Source organism: Amphibalanus amphitrite, unplaced genomic scaffold, assembly GCF_019059575.1.
Source record: "Amphibalanus amphitrite isolate SeventyFive unplaced genomic scaffold, NRLGWU_Aamphi_draft 000003F_arrow, whole genome shotgun sequence".
In the NCBI taxonomy this organism is placed as follows: domain Eukaryota; kingdom Metazoa; phylum Arthropoda; class Thecostraca; order Balanomorpha; family Balanidae; genus Amphibalanus; species Amphibalanus amphitrite.
In genome coordinates this window covers 1,903,146-1,916,216 of record NW_024881500.1, presented here as the reverse complement: position 1 = coordinate 1,916,216, position 13,071 = coordinate 1,903,146, and the positions used below count along the sequence as shown (strand labels likewise).

At 50.1% G+C, this 13,071-nt stretch overlaps 1 protein-coding gene across 2 annotated transcripts in view; it reads right to left on the bottom strand.

Moving 5' to 3' along the window:
- The window catches only part of LOC122367310 (NAD(+) hydrolase sarm1-like), a 97,943-nt gene extending 90,299 nt beyond the window's left edge, over positions 1-7,644 (bottom strand). Inside the window, exon 1 of one of the 2 annotated variants that reach the window (XM_043340365.1) lies at positions 7,089-7,644. In XM_043340365.1, the coding sequence (XP_043196300.1) occupies positions 7,089-7,152 (64 nt within the window). In that variant the 5' untranslated portion in view covers positions 7,153-7,644. The remainder of the gene's footprint in view (positions 1-7,088) is intronic. The other variant, XM_043340671.1, reaches the window with a different exon arrangement.
- Between the last annotated feature and the right edge of the window lie 5,427 nt (positions 7,645-13,071).

The following is a 13,071-nucleotide window of genomic DNA, read 5'->3' as shown; positions in this document are numbered from 1 at the left end:
ATGGAGTGCACTAAAAGCCCAAACCCAGTTTGCTCGGATGCATATCAGAGCATAATGCATAGATGAGCGGACGGCAGCCGTCGAGCCGATGTCACCAGGTGGTCACCACACTGAGCTTCACCACTCACCAGTCACCCGTCACCCGTCGGGGATTCGTGACACCGTCGTGGTTTCAGTGACCCGAATAGGACGAGGAAGTTGCCCGGTCGTTCCGCTATCGGTCACCATTATCGGCCGTCGTGTGGTGCGTCGTTCAGGACGGTTCCAGAGCGAGGAATCGGTCCAAAGGAGAGGGTGAAATGCTTCCTGTTGACGTCATTAGCTCTGTTGTCGACCAAACCTCGGCCAGCTATCTTACAGGCAACTATGTGGACTAGAAAGTGTTGGATTGGCGCCGGCGGGGCGGAAGGAGCCGCCTATGTTGGCGGAAGGAGCCGTCTATGTTGGCGGAAGGGGAAGGAGCCGCCTACGTTGCAGCGGAAGGAATAGCCAAAGGAGTAGCAGGCTATGTTGTGTGTGGAGCGTACGAAATTGGACGTCTTCCACGTAACTACATTGTCAGAGAGAAAGGACCATTTTAAAGCTTACCAGACTGTCGTTTTCAGGTAATGTGATTTTGAAAATCACTAACCCGTTAAGAAAAAAATCATTTTCAACTCCACTGTGTGTCGCTGTCCGGGGTATGTTACTTGTATGAAAATCATAGAAGCGCTATACGCCAGGGGCACCTGCGCAGAGGCAGGGCGATCACTCTGTGTGCATGTTTTCACATCGTTAGCGTCTCCGGTCAAAATAGATAACCCAACGACATGCCAAGTGTGTTGGGCGTTGTTGGTTATTAAATGTCATCATGAACGATTATGACACTACAATGGTCATATCACCAGCACAGGATTGGTGAACTATCATATACAATGTTACTAACTAAGTAATAACTATTATTTACAATATACATTATATTACTATTATATACAATATACAATCATAGGCTGTCTGACCGAGCTCAGATCTAGCCTGCACGGCGACTGCGGGGACATAAGATGGAAAATCGTACAACAGAGTGCACGTGCACTGGTTATCAGAGAACGGAACCACATCCGCTTGCGTGCGGAAGAAAGCGGACCTTCTCGGCGGAACCAAAGCGGACCTGCCGGCGGAACCAAAGCTAACCTACCGCAGCGGTATATGTAGAGGTTGCCGATGGAGATAGTCAGACCTCGTAGTGCAACATTTTTAACGAAAAAAAAAAACGGCTAGTATTATGTTGCATTGGCGCAGAGCAGCTAAATATGGCGCTGACATTTAATAATTTTCCTTAAGTTTTGTCATGGAAGGAAGCAAAATGTAAATGATTCCAATCAAATGACTTCCGTGTCAGTAAATTTTTATGTTAGCGATACACATTGAACAGGAAGGGAACGATGCGAGAGGCTTGGAAAATCATTTGCCTTGTATTTCCTGAGGAACATCGATGCTATTACGGAAGACTTCTTGGAAACTATAGCTAACGTCAAGATGACTTCATTGACTGAAACAACTTTGATGGACTGATAACTCAATGCTCCATATTATTATAAATAGATGACTGACTCATAAGCGAATGTTTCCTATTTCGTATGACGAACACACTGAGTCATAATAATATGATCGGTTTCTTCCATGGCAAACCCGCATTCAAACTGGAACTTATCAGTGAAATAATATCTATGGTAGGCTGTTAAGCGGCCTAAAAGCACAAGTAACAGCATGAGCGCAAGAGAAATACAAAAACCGATACAATATTCATTCAATGTAGATCGAGATATTGAAAGAGTAAGGATCCCAGGGGCGTAGGCAGGGGGGGGGCCACTGGGCCATGGCCCCCCCCTTGGGCGCCGAAGGCGCCCTTTGCGATTGGAGGGCGCCGAAGGCGCCCTCCAATCGCAAATGCAATTGTGATATAATCGAATCGAAAAACAATCGCGACTGGAGGGCGCCCTCCAATCGCGAATGTGTTTACAGGGAAAATACGGATGGAGGGCGCCCTCGGAGGACGCCCATTCCAAATACGCCCTCCAAATACGGTTGGAGGGCTCCCTCGGGCGCCCTCCAACCACATTTGTAGGCTGTAGCTCTCTAAGGCTGGGGGGATCCGTGCTATCGTAAGTTATATCGGACGTGGCTGCGAAACTTCTCTCGGTACGAAACTTCTCTTGATCGGAAGAAAATCGGAGGGATGAAAAAGAAAGAGCGGCAAATCGGAGCTACGTTGTACGTAAGTTGTTTCGCAGCGTTTAAATGCCAGTTTTACTACGATTTAAATGCCAAGCAGATCAGCTGACCTCGTAGTACCATGTCGATAAGGTCGAATTCCCCATACGTCTATAGTGTAAAAGTGACCCTTATTGCAAATAGGCTGTCAGGGACATCTCCTCCTCTGTAAATTTGAAGGGATCATGTGTCGGCATTCCCATGTTCGTTTCGGAGTCCATCTGTTCCATTTGGAGCCCGTCAGTTGGCGTCAAGAGTTGGCGCAGCGAGCGCCCCGAAGACTGCGTCTGCGAACGAGGGTTCGCGATGGAGGAATATTTTAACGAAATCGCCCTCGCTGCAGAAGAAATAGAGGGACTTGTTGAGAAAGAGGAGGCCGCAGTGTGCCGACGACTTTAAACTGTACGCCAACGCCAAGACCAAGGCAATCAGGGGGCGCTCAGATGATCGGGAGGTTTCAATTGATCAGGGACCCACCAGGTGACCAGGGAACCCTCTGATAACCAGGGGTCCTTCCAGTAACCAGGGACTCCTTCAATAACCAGGGGCCCCTCAGTAAACGTGGGCCACTCAGGTTACTGCAAGAATTCAGAATTCAGATTTATTCAAAAGAAGTCCACTCACCATGGCTTTTCACTCTTTCACGTCAGTTACAAGTACAAAAAGGACGAATTTAGGACGGAATTTAGGACGAAGAGACAGGAGTCCCTTATAACCAGGGACCGGCAAGGTCTCTCAGGTCCGTTTTTGACAAAGCTGTTATTGACGTCATATGCGAGCCCTTTGCCACCAGCAGAGGGCCCTTTCAAGCCTTTTTAGGGCCGTTTAACGTCTCTTGAGTTTCCTTTGAGGCTAAGGGCCTCTTCAGCAGCCGAGGGGTCTTTGAGGCCTTTTTGAGGGCCTCTTAACGTCAGCTGAGGACCGTTGGACGCCATCTGAGGACCGTTTGGTGCCTTCTGATGGCCAGTAGATGCCAACTGAGGGCTCTCTGACACCAGCTGAGGGCACGCTGACACCAACTGGGGGCCTCCTGACACCAGCTAAGGGCGCTTTTATATTTGACACGAGCTCAGGGCCCTTTGACGCCCTTTCAGACCTTCTGCGGTCCGTTTGACGCCAGCAGAGGACCCTTTGGGGTCATATGAGGGCCCTTTGCTGCCTTCTAAGCGGCCTTTGAGGCTTTTTGAGGGCCGCTTGACGCCACCTGAGGACCGTTGCGGTTGGACTCCAGTTACGGACCGTTTGAGGCCTTCTGATGGCCATTTTGCGCCAACTGAGGGCCCTCTGACACTAGGTGGGGGCCCTCTGACACCAGATAAGGGCCCTTTAAGGCCTTCTGAAGTCCGGTTAACGCTAGCGGAGGGCCTTTTGAGGCCAAATGAGGGCCCTTTGAGACCTTATAAGGGCTCCTTGAGACTTTTGAGGGCCGCGTGACGGCATCTGAGGACCGTTGTACTCCAGCTGACGACCGTTTGAGGCCTTCAGATGGACTTTTGGCGCCAGCTGAGGAGGGCTCACTGACACCAGCTGGGGGCCCTCTGACACAAGCTAAGGACTCTTTAAGGCCTTCGGAGGGTCGTTTGACGCGAGCTCAGGGCCCTCTGACGCAGGTTTAGGGCCCTTTGACGCCCTTTAAGGTCTTCTGAGGTAGGTTTAACGTTGGCTGAGAGCCCTTTGAACCCATCTGAGGGCCCTTTGAGGCCATCTTGTGGCCCTTCATTTGGCCATCTGAGGGCCCTTTGACACCAGATGAGGGCCATTTGACGCTAACCGAGGGCCCTTCGAGACCATTTGAGGACCCGGTGACCCCATCTGTGGGCCCTTTGAGGTCTTTTGAGGGCCATTGAAATTTCACCACAATACCCCTGGCTGCGCTACTGGGCATTTATGGACTCGTATGGGCCTGCTGGGGAACGAGATGGGCCCTCCCGGTCTTTTCAATCATTATTTCAGTTCATTTTACATGGTCTTCGGCGGTCTAAAGATTAGGGGCCCCAACTCGAATGGGGGGAGGCCCGTGTGCCCTCTCCTGTGTGCGGCCTTGCCGACACTACACCGCTTCCCCTCCCTCCGCCATAAACGCACCGCTGCACTGTTAGGCGCCGACAAATACGGACCGGCGCCGCAACCGGCTCCCCCGCGGCCTGCCTCGCGTTGACATAGCCCTTCCCGAACACCAGTGTAACCCCCACGCGGCCTAGGTATCGCCGCGCCCACCTGTCCGCGGCGCGGCCTCTGATGGCGTATCGGATCATTGATGGTGCGATACATGTTTTGGTCAGATTTTCGCAATTAACGCGAAAAATTGCCCAAAACACTTTTTAATTTTCAAAATTGAAAAAAGTGATTACAAAAATGACGTGAAAGTGACCGTTTTCAACGTGTAAATTTAAAACGCTCTAGCGCAGCCATTTTTGAAGAAATCGACTTCAAATTTTGCACACGTGTTCATCAACCATATTTGTTTAACATATATTTCGGTTTTGTGAAAATTTTGAAAATTTCTTATATTTTTCTCTTGAGAAAGAGGTAAAGCTTCGCTACGATCGGCCTTCCGATCGACCGAGAAGATTCGTAAAGTTAGTTCGTATCTTCACCATTTGCGATACAACTTGCGTATCTACTTAGCCTACGATGTGATGGATCCCTCCAATATCTGTTCCGATTCAACTTACGTTTGATCGCAACTGCGAGGTGCCTTGCGATCACATGGATCCCCCCAGCCTAAGCGTAACGGTGGTCGCCTATGTAAGCCGCTGTCCTGTAAATAAGCGCCCTCTCACCCGAAGGCGCCCTCCTGTAGGTCGCCACCCTGCTACACATTGCCGCCCTTCTGCTGATCGGCGTCCTCATAATTATTGGCGCTCTTCTACCTATTGCGCCCTCATGTGAAATTTTGAAGGCCGCCTTTCTTCCTTTTGGCACCCTCTTGTTCAGTGCCGCCCTCCTACCTATTGGTTCCCTAGTCCTTCCTGTTGAATGCTAATCGGGGCCCTTCTCCTATTGGCGCCCTCGTGTTGATCGCCGCCCTCCTAACCACTGGCACCCTCCTGTTGATCACCGCCCTCCTATATACTGGCACCTTCCTGTTGACCAGCGCCCTCCGCACAGACGCCCTCCTGTTCGTGTCATCCTCTTGAGCAAAGGCGCCCTCCTCACCATTGCCACCCCCATTTTAATCGTCACCCTTCCGCTCATTGGCGACTTGCAGTTGATGACCGCCCTCCCACCTATTGGCGACCTCTTGTTGATCGCCACCCTCCTATTGGTGCTCTCCTGTTCCTCGCCACCCTCTTACCTGGTGGCGCCCTCCTGTTGATTGTTGATCGGGGCCCTCCTACCTATTGGTGCCCTCCTGTTGATCGCTGCCCTTCTATCCATTGGCGCCCTCCTGCTGCTCGCCAACTTCCTACCTATCGGTGCCCTACTGTCGAAACTCGGGATGTTGATCGGGGCTCTTCTACCTATTAGCGCCCTCCTGTGGATCGCAGCCCTTCTACCTATTGGCAACATCCGTTGATCGCTGCCCTCCTATCATTTATTTACTCCTTTGGCATGTTCTTCAACTTAGTCGTTCTATCGCACATAGTTGATGTCTTGCCTGTGAAAACTGCCACAAATGAACGTGCATTCAGCACAATGAATGAAGTACCTATACCTACCAAAACTATCTACGCTCTACGATGCATAAAACACGTCTTTGGTCACTAAACAAACACATCTATACGGATTACTTTACGTGGATAAAACACGGATTGATCCTACTTTACGTGCATCATGGCATCTATATGTATTACGATTAAGTATTGTCAACAGGTTCGGCCGCAACAGCAGGCATCTGAAGTTTCGGTGATTGAAACTGGTTATGTGGGTACACTGTATGCACCTGTGAGAAGGCTATGAAGGCTGGTCTGAGGTAATTTGGATGATGTTTACGCATCTCGCGCTCCGGTATCAATCCGATACGGTGATCTGGTGCGTAGATATGCCACCGCCAATAAACTTTTATACATCGACACCCATGAGCCAAGCTTTCTATACAGTTTGTGTGGCAGCGGCCCGACCAAACCTTAGGTATTTTTATACCTTCAAATTTGGTAAAAGAGCGAGAGGAGCTTTGAACAGTGATCGTATAAAAGGCGTGCCTAAAAAGCGGAGGAAAAGGTTGTTTTCAAAAATTTCGCGCGCCTTCGGCGCAGCATTTCAAGACCACTTGACCTTTTGTGACCTGGAGTATAAAGAATACACACGATGCAAAATCAATGCAGCACGACCTATACGAGGTTACGCAAAAAAAAAACTGGTGGCATGGTAAAAAACGCCTCCCAACCCCCCCCCCCCCCCCGTTGAGTGATTTTTTATCTCGCGACCGTATGGCGCCCTCCTTGGGTGAGGTGGCGCCCTCCAAACCCTTGGCCCCCCCCTTCGCGATTTTCTAAATACGCCGCTGAAGGATCCAATCATCCAGTATCCAGTAGGCAGTAGGGATTCATTCTACATTACTGCACCACTGAAGACGCTACTCGGTAACATCACAATTAATTCAGTAGACGTGCAATGGTAAGTGCTTTCAGTCCACCTTCACGCTAGTCCAGCTGAAAGGGAGTCATTACAAGCGAAATCCGTTCACAACTGAAACAATTCTCACAGCCGTAGGCCCATGTTAACGACACGGAACCTCACCCGGAGGGACCGGGCGCACAATCCATCACAGCCGAGACGAGAGTTACAAAAACAAGCAGTCATCAGCACTGTGTGTTTTGCCGTGCCACCTCACACCACGGGGTACACCAACACGACCCATCGAATCACCAGCCCACCCCGGTCACCAAACCTACTTGGATCAGCGTCCTCGTGCTCGGGCGGCGCCGTGGCCACCGCGTCCTGACGGGTCTCTCCCATTCTGCTCCACTAACACATCACACGCCCACACTCGGCGGCACTCGCGCACTGACCACGCCGCGAATACCGGACCTGTTTACCTCCACCCGGGCCGAGCGCCGCGCGGCCCGGGGCGGAGCCACCGCCACCAATCGGCGCCCGGCTGCCGCACGTGGAGCCGGCGCCGCGACGCAGCGCGCAGGCGCACAGGAAGCGGACCGCGAGCGCGAGCGGCGGGCCTGAGGCCACCGAATCGCAGCGGCCCAGCGCGCGTAGACTGCAGAGGAAGCGTGCAGATGTGTATGCCCGTCTCGACAGAATCAGGACGGAGATTCACGGAAGCGTCCGTTCCGCCGACAATCGCCCGTGAGCGTGACACCGACACTGTCAACACTGCTAAACCGACGATCGGCGTTACCGACGCACGTGCGGATCGACGAACCCCGCTACCGGCTGCGGACACATGTGCAGCTGGGACGGCGAAGGTCACGGACTGCGCACCCACCGACCGGCGCGGCACTTCCCAGCACAGCGGAGGCGTTTCCGGGTCACCCGGTGCTCGGTCGCCATGGAAACGAGCCGAGTCGTCACGTGATGCACCAGCTGTGAGCTTGTCGTCAATTCGAGGACATTGTGTTATGTCATATGTGGAGGGTGCGTACGGCTCTCCAGTAAAAGTCTTGTTGGTTTTGCTTTTTCGGATATATCTGGTCCTATATAATGTTCAAATGCATAAGTATCAACCCGAATTATGTGTATGCACATTTACCACGAGACTGTGAAATTGCATCGTTGTATGCCAAATACTTTCCGAGATATTCACAAAAAACCTCATTTTCTGCCGTTTGGGGTATTCTGGCCGCAATCTTCCTGGGGTCGCCTATGACATCAGTAGAGCCATCTAACGAGAGGAACGCGGAAACACAGAATCATGAATGAATCGAGTGCGTAGTAAACGGTGTATGAAAGGGAGACTCGGCAGAGGCTATCCGGGTGGCCGGCGCGCGGCGCGCCCTCGGGCATCGGCCGACCCTTCGGACCGCGTGGGGTCAGAGGTCGCGCTCGGGAAGTCTCGGCTCTGGATTTTAGCGCTGTGCAGTCAGGAAGGGAGCATAGGATAGCGCTAGCCCGACTGACTAGTATCTCGGCTGATTCGTGTGGGGTGAAGGGAGCACAGAACGGGATGGTGGCTAGTGAGTAGTGGTGGATGATGGGATGGTGGTTAGGTTAGTGCGTACTGCGTAGAACGTAGCTGAACATGCATTTTTTCATCGCAAACAACATGCAGCATAATGTGCGGGATTATGCCAGAACTCATACAAAAAGGAAATAACATTTCGGCCGAGGGAGTGGATAAGTGCCGTGACAAAGCATGGCGATGCTGCCAAAATCGGGATGCTTTTTTGCCCCCATTTTTTTTACCCCTAACATGCAGCGCTTGATCCGAACTTAGAGGTCCCCGACTGACCTTAGACCTTAAAATCGCACCCGGCCGGTGCGCCACCTTTTCTTCAGGATCGCTCTTCTTGGTTGTATCTGTTCTTACCAATAACTAAAGCAAATCGAATGTATAATAAAAAAGGCATACTTCAAACACAGTTTTATTCACATCCTCTCGTGTGCATACTTGTTTTGAACTATACCTTCTCGCATCATAATAGATCACTTCAGTGCTTAACCCTCGCCCCGTTGGGGGGGGCATTTTGGCCCCCCCCCCTGTGGTTTTTCCTGAATAGCAAGGAAGCGGCGGCGCGCAGCGCCGCCAAATTTTCAGTACCTTTCCGGGCATCAATTTGACACCTTCACACCAAATTTCAAGTCTTAGGTCACCTTAGGTCAGGAGTTATTGAGGTCAAACTGAGGTCATGTTCGAGCAAAAATGAGCAAAAAACATGCAATCTTGAAACGCTCACCAAATCTACAGTTATCAAGCAATTTCAAAGTTCTTTATATGGTCTAATAGACAAAAAGCGGCGCTACAAAAATGCTATCTCGGATTTTCAAAATTTTGGGTTTTTGACCCAAAAAATTTCAAAAAATTGATTTTTTAAGAAAAACTAAAAAAAATCCAAAATTTTTCCGAATTTCCAAAAAACCGGAATATATGTGATAGTCCCTGCGCTCTTCTATATACATACCAAATTTCAGATCGATATCTCGTTTTTTGGCCAAGTTATAGCGAAAAAAACTGTTCAAAAATGATGACGTCAATTTTTTGAACTCAATTTTTAGCGATTCCAGACCTCGTACGGCAAAACAAAGACCACTATTGAACTCCCCGTGACGAGCTGCATCGATTCGATACCCATTTTATGCAAAATATCAACTTTGAAATTTGACCTTATTTGACCTGACCTTGACCTGACCTTGACCTGACCTTGACCAAAACGTGACCTAAGCTGGCCCCCAAGGCTGCCTGACCCACATAATCGCATTTGTCATGTAAAATGGACCATAAAACATGTATCACACGACACTTTCATATTGTGACCCCCCAGTGACCTGACCTCAGTGACCTGACCTGGTATCAGTGACCTCAACTAGCAAAATATGTGTTTGAAGAACATTTCCCCATCGATGATTTTCAATGAAATGCATTTTACTCGATTTTACAACGCATTTCTTGAAATGCCTGTAAACGGTGAAAATTGGACCTTTGACCTGACCTGTGACGTCATCGGTTTGACCTAGGTCAATAAAATTGGGTCACAAGGTAGTTCCCTGATAGGGCTATCCAACACCGTTTGCCGCTCTTCGCTACGTTTCGTGGTTCTCGAGATCTTAGGGGGGGGGGGCAAAATGGCCCCCCCCCAACGGGGCGCGTTGCTCGGCAGAGCCCAACGGGGCGCGGGTTAATCCTCAACGGAATTTTGGATTTTCTAGATATACCCCGGCCAAGGGGGGGGGGGCGATTACGACCCCTCTCCGTCTTTTTGCCTCTAATTGAGCTAGCGCCTTGCGGATGAAACTGAGCGGGTGCGTCGTATGAGATGCAGCAACTGGTACCCGAGTTGAATGTCTCAGGTCAACCGATTAACTCTGAGGTCAGTATAAGTGCTGGCCAAGTCGCGGGATCGGTTTTGGTAAACAACTTTACCATAAGTGGTTACAGAGCCAAGACAATGGCACCATCGAGTTTTGCATGCTCAAGCTCGTCGAATAGTATACTCGCATTGTTTTTGTTGAGGTCAATTTAAGGTATTCACCTCAGGTCATGTCAGGGCAGAGCCACTCAGGCCACGAGGCTGGTTCAAGGAGGTCATATCGCTTCTTCGATTCGCTAGGTCCTCACAAGTCCAATGGTGGCTTCACGACTCGCTGGCTCAATTTGATCGAGACTTTTTGGTGAAAACTCCTGTGACCTTAGTGACGTCATAAATGAAGTCGCCTAACTCTAAGAATGGAAAAGTGAATGCTGGGGCTTGCTAAGAAAATCGCGAATTAATGCGCTTGCGACAGCTTTAGATGGCTCCCGGCGCCAAAATAACAGCTTTCATATTTCCCAATTGACTATTAATCGTGAGGTTGCGTGACCGACCTGACTTCAGGTGACTCTTAAGAAAAATACGAGATAGCTACATACAAGTTGTGAGGCCTCTGGGAGATAGTACTAGATCGTATAAGCTTCATTCCCCGTTGAAAAGTCCCCTGGCACGAAGGGTGCTGCGACGTCGCGACTCGCGACATTTTGGGACCTTACAGAGGTTCACTTTTGACGTCATTGGTCAACGGCCAGACCTTAACCTTCGCACTTGTAGGAGGGTGTCGAACAGACCTCCTACCCTCAGTTTTTCGCAAATAACTCGCGCAAAAAAGGCGGCTGATTGCGACGAAACTTCCAGTACCCTCGAGTTAATCAATATTACGCCTACCCTATAATTTGTATGACCCTGGCTTGAAAGACCTTTGACTTGTGACCTGTTTTCCGAGACCATGTTTGGCCGGAATCGCGTTTTGGCGTATTTCGAGTAGAGCGCGTTTTATTGTCTTTTTGTGGCTTTAAGCGATCAATCATGTGAAAGGATGTTGATCCCATGGATTCTAGTGGGTATCAAGGTCACGTGAAGGTCAGTCAGGTCACTGACCTTTGATGACCTTTGTTCACTCTTTCGAGTTCTACATGTTTCTGGGGTAGATTTTGGAGTTAATTTCGCATTTAGAAACCGTTTGAACATTTAAGAAGTAGTTTTGGTTCCCTCGTAACATGTGACCTGACCTGACCTGACCTAACCTGACCTGGCCTAAATGCACGAAAACATCATCTGTGATCAAAACTAACTTGAAATTCGTGATGAGCACCCCGCAAAACCCTATAACAGCTTCACTTTACGAAGCTCTAACAGGTCCCGATTCCCCGACTTTTGAGCTGTTGAACTGTCAACTTTGACAAGACTTTTGACTTTTGACTGGCTTTTGACCTGTCAACCAATGACCTAGGATATTAAAATTGGGTATCATCGGCCTCCTCTCGTCACGGGCAACACGCACTTTTTCCGCGAAACTCTAGCTCGATCAGGGGTTGAACGGCAAAGGGGTCCAACGGACCCTCCTCCCCCTTTACGATAGACGCTGGCAAAACACCAATATGGGCGAGGGTGAAAATACAGCTGCTGTCATAAAAATTCAGCTTGAATCAAAGGTTTCAGCTTGAATCAAATGCTTGCCAAATTTCAGCTGTCGCAGCTATCAACAAAAATAGATATGTGGAGGCGGCACCCGCCTCCCCCCCTCTCGGCCACTGCCAGCGAGGTTTTAAGCCTATCATAGACGTTACAAAGCATCATATCAAGATGACACACGCCAGCAGCCATATGCACTGAACAAAAACTTATTACGCACGCTAGTCTATCGGCGCCATAGCACATGGTCGAGACTGTCGTCAGCCACGGACGCGCACTCGACCAACCATCTGAGCCCGTTGACTGCGGGTGACCTTGACATGTCAAGCCTGATCGGCGGCCGGCCGCTGTCGTGCGGTCGTTACACGCGGAGGGGAGGGAGACACAAAGCTCTACGTTATAGCCGACCTCTGACCTTTCCCTGCGCCCTGGTCACTGACCCCGCTCCATGTCGCTGGGCGGTGGCATGGCGGTGGAAACCGGTTCTAGCCTCTACACATGCCACCATTCTAACCCTCCCCTCCCCACGCTACTACGCGGCGTGGAGTACGCTCGTGCGTAACTGGGCGGAGCAAGGGGTCACACGATACAGGGGCGGAACTGGTTGCCCTCCCGCCCGCCGAGCGACCAACGACTAATACCCTGGAGAACCGTACCTACATTGACGCTGCCGCGATATACTGGCATGGCCGATGTCCGCCCAAACGCGTTGACTCATGAGCAGTGAGCACACCGTCAGCTACGCTCAGGTTGATTCACACATGTTTGACCTTCGCCTTCGGTTCATACAGTGATTAAAATTATCAAAGTTAAAAATAAAAACGACTCCCTCACGTTTTTGTCGACAGCTTAAAAACGCGTCATGTCAGTTACCTGAAACTTAGGTACAGCATATACCTCATTACCTCATCATACATCAATTTGATGTGCTCCTGGAAAATCTATACAAATAACGTTGCGGTTTTTTTTTTAGAAAATTACGTGTTAGTGACGTATTGTCACGCATATTCGCTTAAAGACTGCAAAAGTTCAAAGGCCTCTATCATCTTTAGTTTTATTTTTTACCCTCACCCGACCAGTTGGTTTTCTACATACAGGCAGAGGGGGGGGGAGGGTTACACTTACGATCCCCTCGCGGTTTCGCCTCTGATGGAGATAGCCTCGCGAGCGTGTGCGAACTGCGACGTTACGAGATGCAGCGATTGATACCCGATTTTAAGGTCTCAGGTCAACTGGTGACTTCTGAGGTCAGGTCAAGTGGCCCAAGACACGGGTTTGGTTTTTCGTAAATAGCTTCGTCAAAAATGGTCGCAGGACCGCG